Source organism: Vulpes lagopus, chromosome 8 (genome assembly GCF_018345385.1).
Source record: "Vulpes lagopus strain Blue_001 chromosome 8, ASM1834538v1, whole genome shotgun sequence".
In the NCBI taxonomy this organism is placed as follows: Eukaryota; Metazoa; Chordata; class Mammalia; order Carnivora; family Canidae; genus Vulpes; species Vulpes lagopus.
Window position 1 is genome coordinate 9079925 of NC_054831.1, and position 27819 is coordinate 9107743.

The 27819-nt window shown below is 42.9% G+C and overlaps 2 protein-coding genes across 2 annotated transcripts in view; one reads left to right on the forward strand and one right to left on the reverse strand.

Moving 5' to 3' along the window:
• Window positions 1-13235, forward strand: part of SLC16A14 (solute carrier family 16 member 14) — a 29596-nt gene extending 16361 nt beyond the window's left edge. Inside the window, exons 4-5 of the mRNA XM_041767408.1 lie at window positions 4499-5386; window positions 11011-13235. Of these exons, the coding sequence (XP_041623342.1) occupies window positions 4499-5386; window positions 11011-11162 (1040 nt within the window). The 3' untranslated portion in view covers window positions 11163-13235. The remainder of the gene's footprint in view (window positions 1-4498; window positions 5387-11010) is intronic.
• An 11753-nt stretch (window positions 13236-24988) lies between these two features.
• FBXO36 (F-box protein 36) overlaps window positions 24989-27819 on the reverse strand; it is a 99994-nt gene continuing 97163 nt past the window's right edge. Inside the window, exon 4 of the mRNA XM_041767712.1 lies at window positions 24989-27693. Within this exon, the coding sequence (XP_041623646.1) occupies window positions 27505-27693 (189 nt within the window). The 3' untranslated portion in view covers window positions 24989-27504. The remainder of the gene's footprint in view (window positions 27694-27819) is intronic.

Genomic DNA, 27819 nt, shown 5'->3' on the forward strand with positions numbered 1-27819 from the left:
AGTCATTCACTTATTTATTCAACAGATAGTTCTGGACCCAAGGAAGTAGGAGGAAAATCGGGGGGCTGGTGAAAGGGAAGTGTGTCTTGAGACTCTTTATTACTCCCACTTGTTATACAGGAAAAACCAAAAAAAAAATCTCTGCAAATAAATGTATCCACCTCCCCCACAAATATATATCAAACTATATTAAACTGGAAAATCCAGCCAAATCAGTTAACTTATATATGCAAAACTCTGGGCTATCACTAGAGAGGCATGTGGATGCTGATTAGCAATCTAGGCCCTATTTAACAGAAAAGAAAAAAATGGGAAGATCTGCAAAAAGAAAGCACTTGAGGGGCACCTGGGTGGCTCAGTCTGTGAAGCATCTGTCCTTGGCTCAGGTCATGATCTCAGTGTCCTGAGATCGAGTCCTGTGTCAGGCTCCCTGCTCAGTGGGGAGTCTGCTTCTCCCTCTCCTTCTGCCTGCTGTTCTCTCTATGTCAAGTAAATAAATAAAATATTTTTAAAAAGAAGGAAAGAAAGCCCTTGAGAAACACATTTCACTGTATAATTTACGTTTGAGAAAAAAACTTTGCTGATATCCTGCTTCCTTCCAAAAAGTATTTGAGACAGATTTGTTTGTATCTCTCTCTCTCTCTTTTTTCTTTAACACCTAGGCAATTAAAACTGTGTAGGAGTATCCTCCTATTAAGCAGAAAAAAAATAATGTCTTACTTAGCCAAGGGAGTCTGGACAGATTTGTTCAGCCTCACCAGAGCTCCATTCTCTTAAGCCTGTCTCCTGAAGACACCTTTCCCCCCATCCCCAGTGACCCAGAATGTCAGGATTTTTTTCTTCCCATCTGGGCCTCTTTTCTCCACCTGGTTGGTAGGGCCGTAAGCTCATCCTCCGAGCCCGTGAATAGTTATTCCAGGGCCCTTCCCAGGGCTGGACATTAGCAGAGCCTTGGCTGACCACTGGGCTTGAGCCACATATCCCCAGGGCCTGTCCTATAAGCTCATGGAATAATTGTGCTCATTACAGACAACAGAGCCACGTGAGGAGGGGAGGATGCTGGTAAGGACATGGATGGTGTAACAGGGAAAATAGATACTTGTGACGTTGGGCATGGATTTTGTTATTTCTTCATATATGGGAGCATTTATTATTCACACTAAGTTAGAATTAGTGCTGCTCTTAGGTATCTCGGTTCTATTCCTATTAATCATTTTATTCTGTTGTTTAGAAATCCATAACCACACTAAATTTAGGATGTTGGTTATTGTCAGTCACAAATCAAATTTTTCTAAAAATTAAACTCATTTTGTGCTCTCAGCAAAATCTAGACGATGACAAATTTGACAGGACAAATGACCCAGTTTCCTCACAAATAAATGTCAAGAAAAAAGAAAGAGAGATAAATTTTAAGAAAAAAATAGAGGAATTTAAAAGAGGCTTAAAAATCATATCAAAGAATAGCACTGTGTGGGCCTTACTTGGATCCTGTTTTTTTTTTTTTAAAGTATTTTTAAAAATAGTCATTTATGAGACAATTAGAAATTTGAACACCTTCTGGATGTTTCATGATATCAAGTAAATTGTTCATTTTTTTCAGTTAAGATATGATGATTATGCTGTTTAAAGAATTCTTCTCTTAGAGATTTATACTAAAATATTTGCACTTGACATAATATATGTGGGATTTGCTTTACAGTTAGAGGGAGGAAGGAGTGTGTTAGTGGACTATTTTTCTCTGCTTCTTTGAATATTAGGAAGTTAGAGATTCTGTTTTTTATGGACTTAAACATCATACAGATTAATCCAGAGTTTAGTTCAAAATTAAGGCGAGTCATTTTCTTCATGCTAATTTATCACATAATGCAAATTATGATCATTGTCCTCTCTGAGCTTGCAAGGGGGACCTGCTCCCACTTGTGCTGGGAATCACTTAGAAGTTTGCTTAATTGTTCTTAAAACAAGGGTATCCACCTGAAGAGTGGTTGAGGCTCATTGATTTCTGACAGGTGCTGTTAATATCACTACTTTTAGGTAAATAAAGGAGGCAGGTTGCTTCTGGAGGCTTCTTTTAGAAACTCATGCTGAAGCAAAATCCTTCATCAAAATCCTACCTGCAGGTAGCCAGGGGGATGAGCGTTTTAGGGTGAGAGGCAGTGGGAAAGGACCAGACTCTGCAGTTGGGTCTGACTTTCACCCTGGATTATCCAGGTTCCTGCAGCTCGTCTTGGGCAAGTAGCTTAAGTCTTCATGAGGCTCAAGAAAGGGGCATAGGGATACCTGGCCGGCCCAGTCAGAAGAGCATGCAACTCTTGATTTTGGTGTCGTGAATTTGAGTTGAGCCCCACCTTGGATGTAGAGATTACTTAAATAAATAAAAGGTGGTGTGGGTTTTGGGGGGGGGGGTTGTTTTGTTTTTTTAAGATTTTATTTATTTATTCATGAGACACAGAGAGAGAGAGGCAGAGACACAGGCAGAGGGAGAAGCAGGTTCCATGCAGAGAACGCGACGTGGGACTTGATCCCGGGTCTCCAGGATCACACCCTGGGCTGCAGGCGGAGCTAAACCACTGAGCCACCCGGGTTGCCCTTTTTTTTTTTTTTTTTTTAAGGATAGACCCACAGCTAACTTCTGGGTTATTGTGAAAATCCAGTCACCTAAAGCCTATAAAGCAACTGGCCCATCATCCATCATTGGTACTTAATTAATGGTAATTAGTATTATAATTGTATGTATGATGGCTCTGGTTTCTCTCAAAGTCAAGTATTTCTGGAACTATTAAATGATGCTGAACTAAGGAGACTTTGGCTCTGGGAAACAACATTGGTCAAAGTCTCTTTTGTACTCTCATGCTGCCATCCCAATGTCAGGAAGTCTCAAGCATTAGAACCATATGGAGCCCCATGATCATTGAAGTAGCTCTTATGGTTTCCCTCTGTCTATACCTAGAAGTTGATAATGCACCCACAACCTCCTGGCCAGTATTTCATTTCATTTCATTTCATTTCATTTCATTTCATTTCATTTCATTTCATTTCATTATTTCATTTCATTTCATTTTTTTAAGAAATAGATTTCATTTTTTAGAGCGGTTTTAGGTTCACAGCAAAATTGAGCAAAAAGTACAGAGAGTTCTGTTATATCCCCTGCCCGGAGCACACATGGTCTCCCCCACCAGCATTTTAATTTTGTTGGTGGAAATCACCAACTGATCCAATTTTCTAAGAAAGACACAAGTGGAAGTCAGAGCTACAAATAAGTATTACGTGGTTTTGACATCCAGTAGCTGGGTATATTTATGGGCACATTCCTTTTATTCTTCCTATTAATTTGTGCACAAATGGACCCATTCCTGAGGCTTCTGCAAATTGCCCGGACTCACTCTCCATCCGCTTGTACATAAATACTTTCCTGAGCGCTTAATGCAGTTGGCAGTGACAGCAGGGCCCCAACATCTGTTCATTCTTTCATTCATCCGTCTTCTCACCCATTCATTCATTCTGATACTCTGATGTGAGAATGCTGGCTTATTTTATTATTGGAGTAGCCTGTGCTGCAGAGCCCTTTGGAGGGAAATGATGGGCTGGAAGATTCCATGGATGACCCTCATGGTGCTTACCCACCGATCTTTTTTTTTTTTTTTTTAAAGAAAAAACAACAACAAAACACTCAAGACACAGACCCAAACTGGATTTTACTGAAATATCAGGAGCAGGTGCATGTCAAAGTAGGGAGGGAAGGAAGGAAGGAAGGAAGGAAGGAAGGAAGGAAGGAAGGAAGGAAAAGGAAGGAAGGAAGGAAGGAAAAGGAAGGAAGGAAGGAAGGAAGGAAGGAAGGAAGGAAGGAAGGAAGGAAAAGGAAGGAAGGAAGGAAGGAAAAGGAAGGAAGGAAAAGGAAGGAAGGAAGGAAGGAAGGAAGGAAAAGGAAGGAAGGAAGGAAGGAAGGAAGGAAGGAAGGAAGGAAGGAAGGAAGGAAGGAGGTGCAGGCTGTATGAGGTGGCAGGGAGGGCAGGCCCCACGTCCACGGCGGGCATCCCCTCTCTCCGCCAAGGGCCTAGTGGGCCGATCACCCTTCCCCCACCCCCACCCCCCACCACAGCACGCCTGGGCCTGCAGGGCCTTTCGCCCTGGGCCGTGGGGGCCCCAGGAGGGGCCGGAAGCACCCCTTTTTCTCTCTTGTGAGGGAGGAGAAGGAAAGGATGCAGGAGGGGGAGGTACGTTTCATACAAACGTTACTTCTTTGTGCAAAAAAAAAAATAGCATAAAGATGAACCTAATGAAGCGCAGATGAGGAGGGCATCAGTGGCTGAGCATGTGCCTTGGGCTCAGGTCCTGACCCTGGGTCCGGGGACCGCGTCCCGCACCGGGGCCCCCAGGGGGCCTGCCTCTCCCTCTGCCTGTGCGTGCGCGCGTGTGTGATGAGTCAGCGGCCCCGGGGAGGCAGCTGCGAGCTGCAGATGACCCGGCGCGCCGCGCCCCTGTCCCCACCGCCCCGCAGGCCTGGGCAGCGGGATGGCCTACCTGCCGGCCGTGGTCATGGTGGGCAGGTACTTCCAGAAGAGACGCGCGCTGGCGCAGGGCCTCAGCACCACCGGGACGGGGTTCGGCACGTTCCTCATGACGCTGCTGCTCAAGCACCTGTGCGCGGAGTACGGCTGGCGCGACGCGATGTTCATCCAGGGCGCCGTGTCCTTGAACCTGTGCGTGTGCGGCGCGCTCCTGCGGCCCCTGGCGGCGCGCGGGGACCCCGAGGGCCCGGGCGGGGCGGCGCCGGCTCGCCCGCGGGGGCCGGGGCCGGGGCCCGCGGGGCCCGAGGAGCAGGCGGGGGAGCCCCGGGGCGCCCTCGGGGTCCTCAAGACGGCGGGCCGGCTGGGCAGGAGGGTCCGCGAGGGCTTCCGCGCCTGGGCCTCGGGCTACTTCGGGACCGCCTCGCTCTTCACCAACCGGAGGTTTGTCGCCTTCATTGTCTGGGCTTTGTTCGCCTACAGCAGCTTTGTCATCCCCTTCATCCACCTCCCGGAGATAGTCCATTTGTACCGTTTGTCCGAGCAGAACGACGTGTTCCCTCTGACCTCCATCATAGCCATAGTGCACATCCTGGCCAAAGTGGTCCTGGGCGTCGTGGCCGACCTGCCCTGCGTCAGCGTGTGGAACGTCTTCCTCATGGCCAACTTCACCCTGGTCCTCAGCATCTTCATCCTGCCCCTGATGCACACCTACGCCGGCCTGGCCGTCATCTGCGCCCTGATCGGCTTCTCCAGCGGCTATTTCTCGCTGATGCCCGTGGTGACCGAAGACCTGGTGGGGATCGAGCACCTGGCCAACGCCTACGGCATCATCATCTGCGCCAACGGCATCTCGGCGCTGCTGGGACCACCTTTCGCAGGTAAGCGCCGCGGGGCTGGAGACGCTCCCGCGCGTGGGGACAGCTGGTTGGCTTCGCCTTTGTATTTTTTTTTATTTTTTTATTTTTTAATTAATTTTTATTTATTTATGATAGTCACAGAGAGAGAGAGAGGGGCAGAGACACAGGCAGAGGGAGAAGCAGGCTCCATGCACCGGGAGCCCGACGTGGGATTCGATCCAGGGTCTCCAGGATCGCGCCCTGGGCCAAAGGCAGGCACCAAACCGCTGCGCCACCCAGGGATCCCCTTCGCCTTTGTATTTTGAAGCCCAGGGCAAATGAGAAAGAAGCTCCCGTTTGGGGATCCCTGGGTGGTGCAGCGGTTTGGCGCCTGCCTTTGGCCCCAGGGCGCGATCCTGGAGACCCGGGATCGAGTCCCACGTCAGGCTCCCGGTGCATGGAGCCTGCTTCTCCCTCTGCCTATGTCTCTGCTTCTCTCTCTCTCTCTCTCTCTCTATCATAAATAAATTAATTAATTAATTAAAAAAAAATAAAGTGCCCTACAAAAATAAAAATAAATAAATAAATAAAATAAAATAAAATAAAAATAATAAAAGTAATGAAGTCCCCTACAGAATTTGAAGCTCAAGAAAGCAGGGATTTTTCCCATACAGCTGACAACACTGGCAGCTGGCTGAATAACAGTTTAAGAACCAAGACTCACTTTAGGAAACCCAGCAGCCCATGAGGACCCCTCTTAGGTCAAGCTGCTCCTGTTCTTTGCCTGTATGCAGAGATGCAGGCACAGCATTTCTAGGTGACGGTCAATAACTATATAAGTGCAGCAAACTGTATTGACAGCTGTAAAGTCAGAACTCGCTCAGTGATCTGTAGAATTCTCAGTTAGGGATGCATCTGGCCATAAAAGAACACCCCACCAATGGTAGCTTAAACAGAGATTTAATTTATTTTGCATCGAATATAGCTGACATACATTACATTACATAATTGTGTTGCATAATCCAAAATCTATAATTCAGAGATACCAGATGGTGTTGAGACAGCGTCTCCAAGAACCTCCCCTGGCCTTTTCCTCATGCCAGTTGCCTCATGGCCACACAATGGCCACTGCAGCTCCAGCCCCTACATCCTCGTCTGTAACAAGGAGGAAAATGGGAAGAAAGACTCCATTTCAGCAGACTTTCGTTTTCATCTGATTGGCCAGAACTGTGTCAGACAGCTAGTCCATGCTTCAAGGGGAATTGTATTTTGCTTCCTAGCCTCTGTAGTCGAGGAGGGAAAAGAAAAAAGAAGGGAGATTGGGGGTTGGATCAGGCAACCGATGGTACCTTCCAGAGATGTTAAAATGAAATATCCATTAAGGGGATGATGCGGATATTATCAGTGGCTCATCCGTTCTCTTGCTGAAGGTTCTCCAGTTATATTGTCTGTGGCAATGGAATCTGTCGACGATTCTTCTCATGATCCAGGCGTACTTTCTGCTTCTAATAGTCAGTCTGGGGTTATTTTTACACCGATCCACCAGTTTTCAGTAGCAGCATCCCAACACAGCTGTGAGGTGGGGCTTAGGCAATTCATGATCAATCTTCATTAGAGCACCGACGTCGGCCTGCGTGATTTCTTTATCTCATTCCCATGTCATGTCCTTCTCACCAAATAGCATTCCAGAGCACTTTTTGGAGGGGAGGAGAAAGGAGTTAGAATGGGAAGCAGGGAGTTATCTCCAGCCCTCAGTCATCAGGCGTTACCTCTGCCTGCTTCAGGGTCCTAGACGTAGGCTCGGTAGCTGAATGCCATCCATGGACTCTGAAATCAGTGTTCTGCTGTGCGTCTCTAGGCCAGCAACCAAGGGGACTCTCTTATTATGTGTTTCTTCTCCTTGCACTGAAATCATCCGCCAAGAAATGCCGAACAGCATCTTTGGCTAATGGTATTGCCCTTAATTCACTGACTTTCCAGGCCAAAGAGCCAACGTCCAGTGAGATGTAAGCCTGGTCTTTCATGCCTTGAAGCTCAGAAGCGACTGGCAGTACAAATGACCAAATTACCACATTAAATCCTTGCTAGAAATTCGAGGTGGGCCAGGAATTATTACCTGCGGGGTTTGCTACAGAGAAAATTATTGTTCACGTTACCTTTTTCTTTTTTAATGGGTTCAGAAATGAATGTGTTTTCCATTTTTCAAAGTGGTTTCTACTGGCATACAGAAATCTGGCACCATTCACTAGTGTGTTAGACAGTCGCTCAGTTCCATTTAGAAGAATGTACAATCAGAGAGTGAACAGACATTTCAGCTGTGTCATTTAGCAACAAGACCTTTTTGATCTAATTCATTTATAATATTGTTGGGCATTCAGTTCATCTCTGTAAAGATGTAATCATACTGCATACTTTTCTAGACGTTTTCAGTGTAAAATACAGCAAAACGTGGCCACCAGAGTTGCCTAAATCTGCATATATCTCCTCTCTTTGCCTAAAATATAACAGCATAGCAACAATTTGCAGTGTTTTTCATCAAAAGCTGGGAATACCTACTTAATAAATATGAAAAGTAGCCATCATTCCTCATCTGACAGCTCTAAGGAAAAGTGAATGCAACTTCATAGGGAACCAGATTTTACTTGGAAGCTGTTGATTCGAATTGATGGTTGGATCGGAGTTGCCAAGGATGCCAGGCTCCGAACCAAGGAACCGAGATCAGACCCGTAGGGAGAGGTGGTGAAGGATGAATGAGGTGGGCAGAAACATCATTTCTCTGAAGAGTTATGTCCCTGTGTGCTGGCGATCAAAGCACATGGTGAAGTCTTATCTCTCCTGACCCGCTTTGCCTCTGATGCAGGAATGGATTCGGTTCAAACCTGCAGAAATGTTACAACATTTCTGCCAAAGATCAAGGGCAGGATCCAGAGTCATATACAAGTAAATCCTAAAGGTACACCAGAGAAACCTAGGGGATAATTTTCACATAAAATTTAGGACAACTGCTCCAGTTTGTTACTATGAAATTGTTTGGAGGAATTGGGTGCACTTTTTAAAAAATGGACACACGAGTTACTTTTATATATATATTTTTTTACGAGTTACTTTTAAAGATAGACCCCCTTTTACAAACATTTATACTTTTTGAGGAAAGAAAATATTTTAAAATATGATGGACTCAGTTAACAACTGTAACAATGTATAATGTACTTAGCATTTTCTGTAGTCTGCAGGGGCAAGAGGGGGGGATCGAGCGGAAAGCAGGGGATGCTAGGGTGTTAGGGACGATGGTGTTTATTACCGTCCCCACAGGAGGGGGAACTGTATACGGACAGACAAGAAACCAGGAGAAAATGTGTTTAGAACTCCAAAAATTGGTGGCTCATGCTCTTGTTAAGCTTGGGGCTCCAGGGGAAAGAGGGAGGTAGGGGCCACATCACAGAGCCCCGAAGCTTATCATACTCAACTACTTCAAACAAAAAAGGAAATACATAGTCTGAGCTAAATACAAATTAATTTTCCAGTCAGTTAAGACTTTGTCCCATCTCCGAGATCCATGTTCAGCCGCAATGATAGTTTAGCATATTTCAGATGTCAGTGTTTGGGACTCACAGCCGTGATCTCAACGCTGTCACCCAACCGTATGAAAAGCACAGATTTAACTATCGAGGTGACAAGAGCAGCTTTCATAGGGGGTGAGTGGGGTATGAGAACCTCATTTATATTTATTGATTGTTTTTAATTGTGGCCTCTAGATAGCCCTGATGCACACTCAGTTTAGAGACACAGACCACACCTTGTTCCCTGCGAGGTGTCCTTCACTTCTTTCTAATTCAGAGGCTAGAGGGTGTCACACGGTGACACTGAGCCGAGTTGGGTGCGTTCTTGCTCATATGTCATATCCCAGTGTCTTCCTGATTCGGTTCTGAGGCCAAAGCTTTGCTTTTGGATTATATATTTAATCTCCCTTGTTCCTCTGGTTGCAAACTGGAGATTAAGAAAAGCCAGTAGAGCGTTTTCCCAACGCTGCATCTCAAGAGTATGGGGTTTTCCTCTTTCGTGTGTTTGGATCAAATAACAAAACTCCAAAAAAGTTGGTTGACTTTTCAAGTGTATCTGGAGTCCACAGCTTTTAAGTGGTTAAAATATATAAATGTTTCATGCAGGCAAGTGTTTGTTTTCCTTTATGACTACCTTGACTCACCCAGGCCTGTTAATTATGCAGGAGATACAATAAGGAGCGAGACAGACCATTGCCAGGAAGTCAGAGGTACTAATTGGCACATTTAGCAGTTGCTTTTGTGTAGCTGTTTGTTGGTGGGAGAAGGTTCAGTTGCATTTATGCAATCATGTGCCAGTTAGATATTTCTTAAAAAGACATTTTTGCCAAGTGGTCACGAAACACCACGTTTGGTCCTTAAGTCATTCCTGTTTTCTTTATGTCTTTGCTACTATGTACCTGTTAATATGAAAAAAAGCGAATGTTCAAAATTTACGTTTTTACCATAAATGAAATTCTTGTGGATGGCTTCATCCTCTCAGTTCACATGGTTTGGCTACGTGGGGAACCGCGACATGTGACTGATTCTTAGATCTAGTCACTGACGTCTAATTACATTTCATTAGTTTCTTTAAAAAATTTTTTTTTTATTTACTCATGAGAGACACATAGAGAGAGAGAGAGAGAGAAAGAGGCAGAGACACAGGCAGAGGGAGAAGCAGGCTCCACGCAGGGAGCCCGACGTGGGACTCGATCCTGGGTCTCCAGGATCACACCCTGGGCTGAAGGCAGATGTTTAACCGCTGAGCCACCCAGGCTGCCCCATATATCATAATTTCTGATAATTTTTTTCACACTTTAACACTTCTGAAATTGGAATGCATTTTACAAAGTCCCAGGAAAACAGAGTCGTATTTTAACTGACAAGGATATTTCTTTCTTATCGCTACATAAGATAATGATGCATCATGCAACTTGTGATACCTTAGAATCCTTGAAGTATAGTAGTATTTTGCGGAGTGCCTAGTAAGATTATTATATGAAAGTTTTAGGTTATAGTATTAAAAACTGATCATTTAGTCAGCGTTGAAGTTCGTATCCTTGACAATTTAAAGTTCTCTGTATATAGAAATATTAAAGTTTTATAGCTGTAAATATGAATTTTATAGGACACGGACCATCCTTCTAGAACAGATGTTGACTCTCAAATATTCCACAGTGAATGAAAGTTCAAATGTCTTCTGCTCAGCCTCTTTTGATATACCCTAGAAACTTCTTCAGAAGAGTTTCGAAGGTTTGAGAAAAGATTTGTGGTTATATTTGTGAAAAAAGAAAATCATTAGGTTCACTTTTCACAGTTGGCAGTGTGCCAGCCTGAGAGACCCAGGGCTGGGAGCCAGATTCTCCCAAGGGTCGGCCAGCTACTGTTTCCGTACCTTAAGCACTTTGTAAGGTATCCTAGCAGCTTGGAAGCTAAATGCCTGCCATTTTCAGGCCCTGAGAACTCTGTTTTATATAGCCTGGGCTTAAAAATGGCTAAATGAAATGTTTGGGGCACCATATGACATATAAATAAGTTCTTATAGAAATATTTACAGGAGCGATAATTGTGTTCTTGACTTTTAGCAATTACGTTACGCTGAATAGATTCCTTTTTGTTTTGCAGGCTGGATCTATGACATCACAGAAAAATACGATTTTTCCTTTTATATATGTGGCTTACTCTACATGGTAGGAATACTCTTTTTACTCATTCAGCCATGTATTCAAATGATAGAACAATCCAGAAAAAAATACCTGGATGGTGCCCACGTTTAGCGTCATGTTGTGTTTCCTGGAAGATTTCTTTGTGGTACTCATGCCTACCTCACATGGTTGCTGTGAGGAGCCTGTGACGTTGTGGGGAAGTGCTTTGTATGGTTGCTGGCACTGTCACTTGTAAATGCCATGGTCACGACTTCATCTGAAAGCTTCACTGCCTCTCGGGTTGGGAAGAAGCAAACGCTCAAGGTATGTAAGACTTACCTGCTTTTTAGAGGTGACAATGTCCTTTGAAGACGGCCTGTTAAATAATTGGTAGAAATGCCCTTACAGGAATTATTCCATCATCACCCACGGGGCCTAAGCTTTTAGATACAGCTTTTGAAAAACAAAGATGAGGAATAAAATCTTTTCAACTCAACTACTTGAACGGTGGAAATAAATTATCGAAGTGCTTCTGGAAAGCTTATAGGTGAATGGGTTTCAAGCACAAGAATACGACGAGGCTTCAGAGCATGTTACAGGTCACTGTTGATCTAGTAGTCAAAAGCAAAGGCAGGCTCTAATTTCAAAGGTAATACATTTAGTACAATTAAAGAAACACAGTTTATATTTTTATGGAAGAATTTTGCAGCGAGGGAGCACAGGTTTTCAATCTTCCTCTAAGAAAAGCACCTATCATCCATCCTAATTTAGTATTATTTAGTGATTAACTGAATCCCAAGACAAAACCTAGATAAATAATAATGACTTCCTTAGCAAAAAGTCGTATCCGTCACGCAAACATGGAATCAAGGGCTATGGTTCGAGCACTTTTACTCATATCATTGGCCTCTTCGTTTACAAGCATGATCTGGGGTTTATGAGAATTTTTTTTCTGAGTTTCTCCCGCCCACTAAATAAAACAGAGAAGCAACTACTGGCTGATATATAAAGTTGGCAGTTAAATCATCTGGAAAGTGTGTTACTAATCCAAAACGAGCGACTCTAAAGTTGCGAGGGTGATAAACGGAACGACCTTAGTCTACACGTCTGTGCACTTGACGCTGGGGTGGTGGTGACCCTTGGTCCTTCTCTGGGGCCTCTTGTTATAGAGACAGTTCATCTGCCTGAGCTCGACACGCTTTTAAAAATTGTTCTGTTCATTGATTTCATACGCAAGATAACTGTAATCCATGACACCGAGTAACTCTCTTCCTTTATCCGAGATCTCTATTTTTCTAAGCCAATTTTCCGACTGCAGCGTGTTCTCCCCCAGAATCATTTCTGAAATCTCGGGCTGCCTTACTTAATTACACATATTTTAGAACCATTTCAATTTCTACTCACAATTTGCTCCTCACACACATACAGATCCTTTGATGCCATTGCCAGTGTCTGGGGTCAAATGCATCTAAAGTGAGCACAGACCATTCTCAATTATCCTTGGTTATTAGAGGCAGGAATTTTACCAGCAATTGGCATCACTGAGTGTTACCCCAAGCTTGATTTTCGCCAACAGTTTCAGACTTTTCCTCCACCGAGCGCTTCAGAGTTAACAAGTTTCCTTCGTGTTCCATCTCCATTATTTCCTGTTTTAACGTCTAGTGGGAGGGGTTGTATAACCAAAGGGACCACCAAAATCACAATAATAATAAAAGGCAGCTAATGGAAAGGAGAAACAAAAGCATGGTTAGTATACGCACTCAATATTACCTCTAATGACTCAAGAATCGCCTGTAAATTGTTATAGATAATAAATTGCATGTCACCCTCCATTTGGTTCAACACGACGACCTATTTGTTATCATTACAGCTTTGGCTGCTGTTTTAGAATCCAGCTGTCTATTTTGATCAAGGTATTCCTAAATCCTGAGGCAATGCTCTATCTCTCTCTCTAGATATTTACTGTAAAATCAGATAATTAGACTGAAAAAAAACCACATGTGTTTTAAAACTGACTACATGACTTCCATTACTTCCATTTTCAGACAACACCGAATTGAGTATTTTGAATGGTGCTATAGCCAATGCGTTTTGATGCTCGCGCTGCTGGCTGTGCATCATGAACAGGATCTTTTTATCCAGTTACGCGGCTTTCGTTATACCCAAGTTAGATCGGCTCATGTGCAGTTTATACAGGTGTTCACTGACTCTCTGCATTTATGGAATGGTGATTTCTACCAAATCAGAAGTTCCTATTTTACAAAAACAATAAAACCTGCTTGCAATATTCATGTTGATAAGAGAATAAAAGAGAATGCTATCAAGAATCACAGCAAATAAATGAATACTTCTCGTTTAAACTGTTATTCCTTACAGTTCTTTGACAATATTATAAAGGGTTAATTGTATATTTATACCATGTGTTTATAGTGTGCCCCTCACATACCCAACTAATTTTTATTTACATATGATGAAATAAATTTTGTCCTCTTTAAAGATGGTCAGCGTGTCTTTGTATAAAATCTCAATTTTCTTGGCCTTGAGAGGGGGGAAGTCCAAACCGAAACTGATGTTTATCTATTTGGTTCTTTACCCTGGAACAGTTTTTCTGTAGATGTGGTCATAGAACCACCTGGAGAGAATCATGTACGGTAGTTGTTAGAAGTGCTCAGTCCAGCTATCACATTTGAAATGTACACATTTAATCCAGCAATTGCATTTCTAAATTTTTTCCTACACACGAACAAAGAAAAATGAACAAAGGTTTTTTTGATTTGTTTGTTATATAAAAGACTGGAAACAATTTAAATGTCCATCAATGGGGAACTGTAAAATAAAGTATGGTATTTACGCAACTATTTCTTTAAAAAGACACATCTATAAAATTAGGAAACCTTGTCCAAAGTATATTGCTAAAATAAAAAGGCAAGATAAAATATATTTAATGTGCTTCCAATTATGTTTTTGTTAACACCAAACAAACGTTATTCATATGGCTTGTATAGAGAGAGAGAACATTTCCAGAAAGAAATAGAAGAAAACATTAACAGTGGTCAGCTCCGAGGAGGGAGGTTTGGGAACTGGGGTGGGTCTGACTGTTTTTCCTCATGCACATAATGCTTTCTTAATTCAAAATGTATATACAAAATTATTTTATTTATTTTTTTAAATTTTATTTATTTATTTATTTATTTATGATGGTCACACACAGGGAGAGAGAGGCAGAGACACAGGCAGAGGGAGAAGCAGGCTCCATGCACCGGGAGCCCGACGTGGGATTCGATCCCTGGTCTCCAGGATCACGCCTTGGGCCAAAGGCAGGCGCTAAACCACTGCGCCACCCAGGGATCCCACAAAATTATTTTAAATGCGGATTCCTGGGGCCACTTAAAATCTAATAAATTGGAATCTTGTGGGATGAGGCCAATGAACCTGCCTGCTAGATCAGGTGATTCTTATGCACACTGAAGTTAGAGACCCACTCTCAACATATTCAAGATTAAAACATTCCAAACAGGGGTGCCTGGGTGGTTCAGTGGGTTGGGTATCTGCCTTTGGCTCAGGTCACGGTTTGGGAGTCCTGGGATCAAGCCCCACCTGGGGAGGGTTGGAGGAGTCCCAGCCCAGCGGGGAATCTGTCTTTCCCTCTTCCCACTGGTCTCTCTCTCTCAAATAAATAACTGATCTTTTTTAAAAAAATCTAAATCAATTTCATATACTTGTCCTGACTCTCTCACATTGATTATTTCCTTTTATACAACATTCTGGTCAATTACTATCTTTGGAGCACCCATAGTGTGTAATATTTTAATTTTATTAGGGCTTTCTGTTTCCGTGGTCCCTTTCCAATCAACAAATGTAAACTGAGCTTCTGTAAGAACAAAACAGGCAGAGGTAAAGCACCTGCCCTCAAGTAGCCTGCGTGCAGAGGTACTTTGCTATTGCAACGGACTGAACGTACCAGTGTCATCTCAAAGCTGAGGGAAATTGGACTCATCATCTGTTTAAATGAAACTAACTGATAGTATAAGATGCATAGAGGTTTTTTTTAATAAATTTATTTTTTATTGGTGTTCAATTTGCCAACATACAGAATAACACCCAGTGCTCATCCCGTCAAGTGCCCACCTCAGTGCCCGTCACCCAGTCACCCCCACCCCCCGCCCACCTCCCCTTCTACCTCCCTGCATAGAGGTTTAGTAGAAGATTGAAGAACTATCACTAGGTATAGCTACTTGTCAAGTGAAAGATACAGACTGCGACAAGAGCTGGATTTACACATCTCAAGCTCTTACAGTCTCAGGTCCCCTTGGCACTCTGAAAAATAATCAAGACAAAATTATTTTAAATGCGGATTCCTGGGGCCACTTAACAAAGGTCCTTTGGGAGATTGTACCTCTTACTGATCTTTACCACATTCAAAATAAAAACTCAGACATTTAAAAAAATATGCATGCATTACTTCATTTTAGAACAACAATAAGGAGCTTACTATTAATATAAATAGAACATTTTTATGAAAAGTAGCCAAATTTTCCCATTTTTTTTAGTAAGAATAATGGTGTTGTTTTACATTTTTGTAAATTTCTTTAATATATGGCTTTATAGAAGACAGCTGGATTCTCATCTTTGCTTCTGTATTCAATCTGTTGTGATAGGTGGTTTTGATTGACATACATGAAGAAATGTGTATATATCAATATGTAGTTGGAAAGGGGAGGAATATTTTATTTTAGGGTCGAGGACTATTTTAAGTCTTTTCAGATAATTGTAGGGTTTTTTTAAAGAATTTTATTTATTTATTCATGAGCGATACACAGAGAGAAGCAGACACAGGCAGAGGGAGAAGCAGGCCCCCTGCAGGGAGCCTGATGCCATACTTGATCCCAGGACCCCGGGATCATGACCTGAGCCAAAGGCAGACACTCAACCACTAAGCGACCCAGCTACCCTGTAGGGATTTTTTTGATACCGTGCCAAAACTCAACACACTTATATTTCTTACAGGTTAGTGGCAATGTGGAATCTGACACAATATCGATGAGCTTTTTGTACAATCTTCACATTAGAAGCCATTGATCTGTCTTGCACTTTGGTGAATCTTTTGCCCAGTTATGATTATGTAACATGAAGCTTTAGTCATTTGGAAAATACGGGTCCACTGAGTCTTATAGATCTTCCAGATGTTTTTATATTTTATACAGTGTGTTTAAAAATCACATAATCTTATGTGGTTCCATTTATATGAAATATCCAGACTAGACAAATCCATAAGGACAGAAAAGCTTATTGGTGGTCGCCAGAGGCTGGGGGAGAAATGGGAATGGGGAGTGACTGCTAGTGGGCACTGCTAACAGGGTATCCTCCAGGCTGATGAAAATGTTCTGGAACTAGATACTTGTTGCATAATTTTGTGAATATATAAAAACCACCCAATTATATGCTTTCAAAGGGTGAATTTCATGGTATGTAAATTCTATCTCAATTGGCAAGTGGACAAGCTCATGGAGGTTGATATAAATTATCCAAAATTCTAATTTCCTTTTGAAAGCTTAAATATTATCATTGGCAACAAATACTGCAGTTATTTTCCTTGAAGTGACAGCCTCATTTTCAATAATGTGTCTGCCAAATATAAACACGGCATTTCATGGAAAAGGCACCAGTGAGCTTGCAGCTTAGTTACAGAAGTGCTTTTCCCCAAGACAACCATTGGACTTTGATTTACAGCAGCTGTGCTTTGTACTGACTTCCCATTTTGTCACACGGAATATTAAAAAAAAAGATGTGGACTCAAGAGGAAAGACTTAATAAAGGTAAGGTGATGATAATTTTTACAGTTTCAACAAAGATAAGTGAATCCGGCCATTATTTGGCAGCAAACGCACGGCAGGGAAAAATACAATGACTTCCAGGACATTCTTCGGCCTGTGCTAAGGCGCCAGTAGTTTTGAGCCACCATTGCTTTTGCACCATCAGTGCAAACATCAACACAGTTGCTCTGGGATCAGCCATGAGGGTGAATAAAATTGTTCAATATTGTGAATGTTTCACCATTTGAGTTTGTTTCCAAGCATTCCCATAAAAAAAGATCTGGGAGATGAGGGGATGGCTTGGGTGGCTCAGTCGGTTAAGCATCCAACTTTGGCTCAGGTCATGATCTCAAGGTCCTGGGATCGAACCCACATTTGGCTCCCTGTGCAGCAGGGGATCTGCTTCTCCCTCTGCCTCTGCTTCTGCCCCCATTCCCCGCTGTCCATGCCCTCTCTCTCTCCCTCAAATAAATAAATAAAGTCTTCAGGAAAAAGAAGATCTCGGATTAGCTGGTGCTGATACCAGATGAACACAAGCAAACTGGTGAGTCTAGCCACTTCTATTGATTTGTCCATGTGTATGACGAAAAGTACAATACCGCAGAGAAGATACTAACTCAGCCTTCATGTTTGCAGCTAAATCTTTAATTTGACAAGCTACTGTATCATTAGAAAGTGGCACTGCTGTGATTCCTTTTGCTGACTCTCCATCCAGCAGGCATTCAGCAGCGTCAGCTGTACGGGCGCCTGTGCCTGTCTCCAGGCAGTTCAGTGCAGTCACTTCCCTGCGTGGTACTTCAATGGCTTTTGCATTTCTTGTTTGAAAGGCTGTAATGATCAATTTTTGGCTTTTAATGAACTCATCACATCTACATTTAAAATATTCACTTCCCTTTTCTTGAAACTCTGCATTATTATTCTCAAAATGGTGCCACAACTTTAAGAGGCACCAAAAAGGTAGAATTTTAACATCATAAAGCCAAGGAAAAGATAAATCTTGAGAAATAGTTTGTTTCATATTTATACTTTTTTTTTAAGTAGATTTCAGTTTCCTCTTTTTCAGCATCTTTAGGCTTAGATGGTGCAGCTGTGGGCTAGGAAAACAAGCTTCCTAATCTCTTTTTTTTTTTTTTAAAGCAAATGATCCATCCTTGAATATAATAAAAAATAAGTAAATTTTTAAATTTTAGAATAAAGTGCTATTAACTTCTAAAATCATGAGTTTTATATAAAGTTTAAAACCTATAAATTGGGCAGCCCGGGTGGCTCAGTGGTTTAGCACCACCTTTAGCCCAGGGCTTAATCCTGGAGACCTGGAATCGAGTCTCATGTCGGGCTCCCTATATGGAGCCTGCTTCTCCCTCTGCCTGTGTCTCTGTCTCTCTCTGTGTGTCTCTCATGAATAAACAATAAATAAAATCTTTAATAAATAAATAAATAAATTCTATAAACTATTTGGCAAATTATAATGTAAAATAAGCCGAAAGGTATAGTAACTATTGCTGTGTTTCCACATAGGAAGACTTCAGGATATCAAAATGATTTATTCCATGATAATGAAATTACATACATTCAGCAAGTATAACAAAGATAGCTGGCAAGAGCACAGTAGAAGTACTGAAAATGAACTGAAGCAGTCTCTGAAAAACAAACATATTTATACCCAAGCCTACTACCAAAGAACATTCTAGAAAACACAAAAATAGACAAGCATACATTCCACTAGCCATCAGATCACTAGCACCATGACAGGTTATATAGCCTCTGAAACATTCTACTCTTCACTTGTGAAAGAACGAGGGCAGGGATGCCTGGGTGGCTCAGTGGGTTAAGTGTCTGTCTTCAGCTCAGGTCATGGTCCCAGGGTCCTAGGATGGAGCCCCAGGTCGAGCTTCCTGCTCAGAAGGGAGTGTGCGTCTCCCTCTGCTCATTCACCCCCACTCATGAGCTTTCTTTCACTCTCGCTCTCTCAAATAAAAGAGGAAGAAAGCAGCATGTTTACGGAGTATGAACTTGCTGCTGGGTAGAGCTGTGTTGTGTTTACTCGAGCATCCCCAGTGCTGAGTCCAGGGCTTGGTGCCGAGTAACTAATAAATAAACAGAGTTTGGAAATGTGTTAACCAGGAGAACACAGGGTAGCAGCTGCAGGAGTCTCTTCAGAAGACTGCCGAGGGAGGCAGGAAGACCAGAGGACAGAGTGGGAGCACTTGGGGGTGGTAGTAAATGAAGAGTTAAAGAAGTTTGGTGGCTGCCAAGGAGAGAAACAGGATGGTACAAAGAAGGACAGTAGAAGTGAAGCTTCTTTCAAGGAGAGATGGATACATGGAAGAAAAGGGATGGGGCTCTGTGAAGAGAGTCTGAAGGTGAAGGAAAACATGGAGATGGGACAGACCATGGTCCCTGCCAATGGGAAGGAGTGAGCACTGGAAATAAGGTATCATCCGCCTCTGAAGGTAGAAAGAAGAGAAGGCAGGGCCAGGACAGGGACATTTAAAGCTGGAGAGAAGGGCGCCTGGGTGGCTCAGTGGATTAAGTGTCTGCCTTTGGCTCAGGTCATGATCCCAGGGTCCTGGGATCGAGCTGAACATGGAGCTCCCTGCTCAGTGGGGAGCCTGCTTCTCCCTCTCCCTCTGCTGCTCCCCTCCACCTGTGCTTTCTCTTTCTCTCTGTGTGTCAAATAAATAAAATATTAAAAAAAAATAGGAGACAAAAGACGCTGGAAAGTTTACACTGATAACTTCTGCAAAGTGGGAGGCAAAGTCTGAAGAGCCACTGTGAAGAGTCCAAGAAATAGATGAGATGAGAAATGGGCTGTTAAAGCAGTGGCAGGAAGCCAGAGGGGGCCTGGCCAGATTCTGTAGTGCACCAAGGCTCAGCATCCTAGCATGTTCTCCGGCAATGCTCTGCAGTCTGCAGCAGGGAAGAAGCTGTCTGCCAGTCCAGCAGACACCGAAGGCAAAAGAAGAAGAGCTGTCAGGTGTCACTGAAGGTGTCACTGCTCACAGAGTCCAGAGAGGGTAGGTGACCTCATACAGCCTTCACTGTAAGAGTGAAGGGCTACTGGATGAAGAGGAAGAGATGGGTCTGAGCAGGCCCAGGTTAGAGCAGAGAGCAGAATCACAAATGCTTGGAATAAGTGGCTCCTCAAAGGAGAGCCTGGCCTCACCCCAGAAATCCCAGATGTGAAGGCTACAGAATCGCCGGCCTTGTTGGCCGTGTTGCAGTGTGGCTTATGTGGACTGGAGGTCTCCAAAGTCAAAATGTCCACAAACAGGGAAATGAGGAGAGAATGCTGATGCTGAATTAGGAAGGCTGGGGAGCAGCAGCATTTGTCACCCAGGAAAGGAGAACCGAGTCATGCAGAGGGAAGAGATCACCAGAAGAGCATTAAAAGTGCCACAGATGAACTGTATGGACCTCCAACAATGACAAGCAGGGAACGTTAGGTTGAGGGTCTCAAAATGGCACTGGGGATCCCCTTCCACTGTCAGGTGAAATAGTAAAAGGTAAGAGTCTTTAGGAGGGACTGGTCCCCAAGTGGGCAAAGTGGCAGGAAGGAGAGGGGACTGAGTCTGAATGTCCCAGTGAGCCATATCCCTTGAATATAATAAAAAAAAATCCCTTACTTAGTTTTCTTGAAGAGTGTGTGAAGGCTTTGAAAAAGTATCAACTCCTTTGTTTAAATGAACTCAATATACTTGTTGATAGAAAAAATGGGCAATAATTTAGTTCATCAAGAACACAGATGGAAAAATCCTCAACAAAATACTGTCGAACCAAATCCAACAATACATTAAAAAAAATCACTCACCATGATCAAGTGGGATTTATTTATGCTCAGGATGCAAGAACGGTCCAACATTCACAAATAAGTCAGTGTGATACATCACATCAACAAGACAAAGGATAAAAAACATCATTTCAATAGATGCAAAAAAAAAAAAAAAGCACTTGACAAAATACAACATCCATTCACGATAAAAACCCTCAACAAAGTAGTTGTAGAGGGAATATACTTCAACAAAATAAAGGCCCTGTATGAAAAAGTCACAGCCAACATCATCCTCAATGAGGAGAAACTGAGAGCTTTTCCCTTAAGGATGGGAACAAGACAAGGATGTTCACTCCCAACACTTGTATTCAACATAGTACTGGAAGTCCTAGTCACAGCAATCAGACAACAAAAAGAAATAAACAGCATCCGAACTGGTAAGGAAGAAGTAAAACTTTCACTATTTGCAAATGACATGATACTGTATATGGAAAACCCTAAAACTCCACCAAAAAGTACTAAACCTAATAAATGAGTTCAGTAGAGTTGCAGGATACAAAATCAATGTACAGAAATTTATTGCATTTCTATACACTAATAATGAAGCAGCAGAAGGAGAAATTAAGGAAATAGTCCTGTTTGCAATTGCACCAAAAATAATAAAATACCTAGGAATAAACTCACCAAAGAAGTGAAAGACCTGTACTCTGAAAATTATAAAATGCTGGTGAGAGAAATTGAAGATGACACAAACAAATAGACATTCCACGTTCATGCATTGGAAGAACAAGTATTGTTAAAATGTCTATACTACGCAAAGCAATCTACAGATTTAATGCGATCCCTATCAAAATACCAACAGCAATTTTTCCACAGAACTAGAACAGATAATCCTAAAATCTGTATGGAACCACAAAAGATCCCCAAATAGCCAAAGCAATCTTGAAAAAGAAAAACAAAACTAGAGGTATTACAATTCCAGACTTCAAGTTATATGACAAAGCTGTAGTAATCAAAACAGTATGATACTGCCACAAAAACAGACACACAAATCAAGAGAACATAATAAAAAGCCCAGAAATAAACCCACAATTCAATTATATGGTCAATTAATCTTTGACAAAAGAGGCAAGAATATGTAATGGAAAAAGCTAGTTTTCTTAACAAAAGGTGTTGGGAAAATTGGACAGCCACGTGCAAAAGAATGAACCTGGGCCACTTTCCTACACCACACACAAACATAAACTCAAAATGGATTAAAGACCTAAATGTGAGACCTGAAACCATAAAAATCCTGGAAGAAATCACAGGCAGCAATTTCTCGGACATCAGATGTAGCAACATTTTTCTAGACATGCCCTCTGAGGCAAGGGAAATAAAAGCAAAAATAAACTATTGGGACTACGTTAAAATAAAAAGCTTCTGCCCAGCAAAGGAAACAACCATCAAAACTAAACAACAACCTATTGAATGGGAGAAGATATTTGCCAATGATGTATCCAATAAAAGGTTAGTATTCAAAATATATAAAGCACTTACACAACTCAGCACCCCCCAAAAACCAAATACTCCAATGAGAAAATGAGCAGAAGACATTTCTCCAAATAAGACATCCAGATGGCGAACAGACGCATGAAAAGATGCTCAACATCACTCATCCCCAGGGAAATGCAAACCAAAACCACAATGAGATATCACCTGACATCCGCCAGAATGGCTAAAATCAAAAACACAAGAAACAGCAAGTGTTGGCCAGGATGTGGAGAGAAAGGAACCCCGGTGCATTGTCGGTGGGAATGAAACTGGTGCAGCTACAGTGGAAAACATTGTGGAGGTTCCTCAAGAATTTAAAAATAGGACTACTCTATGAGCCAGATTTTTAGTTACAAAAGCCAGATTATGGGAGCAGTCCAAGTGTCCATCAACAAATGAACAGATAAAGAAGATGTGGTGTATATGCAGTGGAATATTCTTCAGCCGTAAGAAAGAATGAAATCTTGCCATTTGCAACAACCTGGATGGAGGTAGAGTGTATAATGCTGAGCGAAAATGAGCCATCAGAGAGAGACAAATATCATATGATTTCACTCATATGTGGAATTTAAGAAAAAAGATGCAAACAAAGGAGCAAAAAGAGAGACAAACCAAAAAAGAGACTCTTAACTGTGGAGAACAATCAGATGGTTACCAGAGAGGAAGTGGGCGGGGGCATGGGGGAGATGGGTGAAGAGGGTTAAGAAGACACTGATCATGATGAGCACCAAGTAATGGATAGAATTGTTGAATCACTATACTGTACACCTGAAACTAATACAACACTACGTTAACTACACTGGAATTAAAATTTTAAAAACAAAAAAGAAAAAAGAAATAATTTAGTTCATCAAGACTTGGAATATTCTCTGGACAACTAAATTAGAATGGTCTCTTATCTTGTGCTCAGGGCCTAATAATTTCAAATGACCTTGGGCAAATCCTATCACCTTTTCAAATTCCATTGGTCAAATGTGGTCTTGGCTCTGAAAGGAGAAGTGATGTGTGGCATTTGTGGTTAAGAACAAAGACTTTGATGCAAAAAAAGAAAAAAAGAAAAAAAAAGAAAAGAAAAAGAAAAAAGAACAAAGACTTTGGGGAGGCAAGCGGTGGGGGGATGGGGTAACTGGGTGATGGGCACTGAGGAGGACACTTGATGGGATGAGGACTGGGTATTATACTATATGTTGGCAAATCGAACTTCAATTTAAAAAAATCAAAAAAATTAATTAATTAAAAAAAGAATAAAGATTTTAGGTATAGATCTAAATCTCAACTTTACCACTCATTAGTCATGAAACCTTGGGGAAAATGTCCTCTTTGAGAATAACTTCAGCTTTGCAGCCCAAACATCCGTATTGTGACTACTTACTACTGCCATTGTCACGTGAAAATGGCCATAGGTAATACATAAACTGCGCTCCGATGAAATTGTAATCTTTGGAAACTGGTGGCTGGTCAAATTAGGCCTATGTCATAGCTTACAGATCTCTGATCTATGAGACAGAAATAATAAATAGTCACTTACCTTCCGGGGTTGCTGTAAGAATGAAGTTCGTTACTACCTGTTTCCTGGCACCCGGTACACACTCAGTGAATGGAAGCTGCTATTATTATTATTTCTAAGTTTATTCCAACTCAATCTGTGATCATGGACCTATGGCTGTAAGACTTTCTGGATGTGCAGAACAAGTTCACAATTGAAAATTACTTTTCTGGAGATCTGCATGGAAGGAACCCAGATCTGGGAGGGAAACATGGAGTTCTCTGTAGCTCCCAGCCCTGACTCTTCTATGCTCTGAGGACAAAACACTGCTACCCTGGTGTGTGAGTAACCTCATTTCAAAACAATAAATAATAAATAAAGGGGGACCTGGGTTGAGCTCAGCAGTTGAGCATCTGCCTTTGGCTCAGGTCATGATCCCGGGGTCCTGAAATCGAGTCCCGCATCAGGCTTCCCGCAGGGAGCCTGCCTCTCCCTCTGCTGGTGTCTCTGCCTCTCTGTGTGTATCTCTCATGGATAAGTAAATAAAATCTTTTAAAAAAAACAAAAACAATAAATCTGTAAAGCTAAGATAGCAATTCTTCCTTGTAAAATGACCTGATACATAGCATTATGCTTTTAACTGCCAGGACGCGTTTTTCTTTAATGTGATGTCTACTTAGTGTTTTTAAAATCCAATTGAAGACATTCATTGTAACCTGAAACCAACTGTTCAGAGTTGAAAAGCCTGGATATTATCCCACAGTGTATTATCTTAACACAAACTGAAGATAAATGTCATCCCACTAAGGCTCAGAGCAAAAAACTACGCTGTGCAAATGTCTTATTTTTTAGTAAGGTTGTTCTATATTAATCTTTGGCATCTTGGGAGTCAGTTTGGGGTAATGAATGAGGGCTGGTGACCATGTTGGACAGAAGCATCTGGGAAAATAATGATAAGTGGCGGCTAGTGAGTTGTCCATAACCTCCACTTCCCATTCTTCACTCCAGTCATGATCTCAATCTGGGATGCCGGGTGGCTCAGTCGGTTTGGCGTCCGACTCTTGATTTTTGGCTCCAGTCATGTGATCTCAGGGTCATGGGATCAACTTGTCACCCTCCCTTCTCCCCTTCCCCTGCTCTCTGTCTCAAACAAATAAACAAAACCTTAAAAAATAAATCCTAATATCAATCCTAAATTCTCGAGTCTACTCAGTGCACCACATTTTGGATTCTGTATAACTGGGATTGAATGCACGTACTACACTAACTTGTTCAGGAAAAAAAAAAAAAGCAATAACAGAACTTGATATTAAGTAAAATGTATTTATTTTTTTAGTTTATTAATTTTCGCATCTGCTGTTGAGTTGTTCTTACAACCCTACACATATAAATCATCAGAAAATATCAGCATTTTACTATTACAATGGTAAGTGAGAACAAGTAGAAACACTTTTAAGAGACAAGAGAGGCAAGATTATAAAGTGCTGTGGCATTTCACTCTGAAATGGTATGTCATACGCGGAGCGGAGTAATTCATCCACATGAGAGCTATCTGTAGAGGCAGGGAGGATCACCATAGCTATCTGTTCCCATCTGACGGGATCTAAGATGAAAAATTCCGCCGGAGAAGGAGGAGCAAAATGTTTCAACAGCTGAAGATAGGAGTCCCCAGCAGGATTTTAGGTTGGTGATATTGTTGTGGATTTTTCTTACCACCCCCCCAAAAAAATTATAATAAGGCACCCAAATTATTTGGGCTCATAATCACTGGAATAATCTAATAACTTGTGTTATTTTAACTATTATCAGTAATAGTCAACGTATCGATGACTCATTTTTCATGGTTACCTACTGCTAGCATCTATTTTTATGTTACAATATTTTCTGTAGATAACAAGAGTCTTCAAATGGCCACATTTGTGTTTACTGAGTTATGTTGAATCTAGAGTGCCGTGCCTGCCCATAAGCTTTCAGAGTCTCCGTTAGTTGATTAAACATAGGAAATGCTTAAGCTGCTGACATATTTGCATCGATGTCACGAAGGAGCTATAACTTTATATTGATGTCATTACCTTGCGTACCAAAATGTGCCTACATACAGTGGTTGCCCACCCTTGGTATTAATCAGAAGTCACTGAAGGGTTAAGTCCCAGGACTCTGGGGAGACACGAAGGTGCAGAAACTGTGCAGAAGTGCATGCCTACCCCCCCGCTGGCCGGTCACCCCATCACCCTGGGTGGGGAATGCAGCCTGGCTCTCTCACCAATTAAACCTTTGCTCTTTGCTTGGACTACATCCAGACACGACTTTGACAGGTTCCTTATCTGCCAGGAAGCAAACTGAGCTCGATTTCACAGATGTCGCTGGAAATCTATGACCGAGTTTTAAGGGTGTGAATGTGAAGGGGTGGGGCTTAAAAATCTGGTTTGATATTAACACAGGTTTAGTAAAAGAAAAAGGAAAAAGAAAGAAAGAAAGCAAGAAAGAAAGAAAGAAGAAAGGAAAAAAGAAAAAAAGAAAGAAAGAAAGAAGAATAGAAAAAAAAGAAAAAAAGAAAAAGAAAGAAAAAGAACCTGCCACTTAAGCCGTGGCTACGAGCCCTTCAGAAGGATTTCAGTGGAGGGAACAGACCATGCAGGAGGCCTCGAGGCATCACAGGAAATTCCTCTGCCCTAGCAGGTGGGGCATCTATTATTTCTTCCAGGCACTAAAGTGCAGGTGGCAGGAGGGAAAAAGAAATGGTAACAGTTAATAAGGGGGTGGGCGGCTGACAGCTACCTTTTTCTGTAGCCTAAAAGGAGTCATCAGATTATTTGCTGCCTTGAGTGTCATTGTCTGGGGTCCTTCATCCTCAGGAGAGCACAGTAAGAAAACAATTTATAAATCACCCATCCCAGGGAAGTAGAGTTTCCTCCCCCTAAAACTGTACTGTTTTTAACCCCTTTTCCAAGTTAACAGACTATAAACTGTACTTAGGTTTTTCACTCGGTCACCCACAGCTTGTGATCTTAAAAATCCCTGGTTAAACCTTAAAAATCCCTGGTAGCTGGGGACCCCTGGGTGGCTCAGAGGTTGAATGTCTGCCTTTGGCCCAGGGCCTGATCCCAGATGCCCGGGACCGAGTCCCACTTCGAGGTCCCTACATGGGGCCTCCTTCTTCCCTCTGCCTCTCTTTGTGTGTCTCTCATGGATAAATACATAAAATCTTTTGAAAAAATAAAAAAATAAAAGTGGTAGCTGTCCCTAGTCCTTGGGGTGGGGAGGGGTGGGCAGTGTCCCTGTAAGGAGAGTTGATAGATTTATCTGACAAGCTGAGGCCCTGGGAGAGAGGCTGTGCGAGCAGGAGGTGGACTTTGCTCCAGTCTCGCCGCGTGGCCGGATCAGAAGTTGTCCACAGGGATGGCAGCTGGCACCGGAGCCCACGGGACAGGGATGCAGGGAAGAGAGCTGGGAAGGCGGCTGGGCCCACCCGACTGGCTCACCGCTTCCTGGGGTGGGGGGGTAGGAAGGGGCGGGGGGGGGGTGCACTTCAGAGATCCTTTCCAGTGCCTCGAGAAAACCAGGTAGTGAAAAGCTGCTAATGATCATTTATTGTCGCCCTCTGTCCAGCAGAAGCCCCTTTCCGCAGGCGGGTGGGTGTCCCAGGCTTCCTGCCGCCCAGCCCTCTGCTGGGGCCAGGGATCTGACCCCCACTCCAGGGGTGGGATGGGATGGGGAGTGGGGGGAGCCGGGGCTCAAGCAAGGCCCAGTCGGGTTTTGCTGCACCTGTGTGCAAACCCTGTAGGCTTTTCCGATGGGGGGAGGAGAGTTGGACACAGAAGAAAAAGCACAGCCTGGCGCCGAGCCCCCTGCGGGCAGGAACACGCGTCCCTACAGCTGGCTGTTCCGGTGGCTTCCTTGCCCCTGTCTCCTCTTGCGGAGCCGCCGCTGCAGCTGCAGCTTGTTGGTGAAGAACATCTGCCTCCAGCCCATGTCCTCGGCCAGGGCCCTCATGTCTGGGGTGACGGTGTCGCAGGCCGACAGCACGATCTTCTCCCACAGTTTGTCACACGTGCACAGCTGCGGGGGGACCATGAGACGCGGGTGAGGGCAAGGCCATCTACCCCCAAGCCCCTACCAGTCCCTGCTGCCCCGGAGAAACCAGGTGCGTCCTGCCCCCTCCCCTGCCTTGTGGGGGAAAGGCAG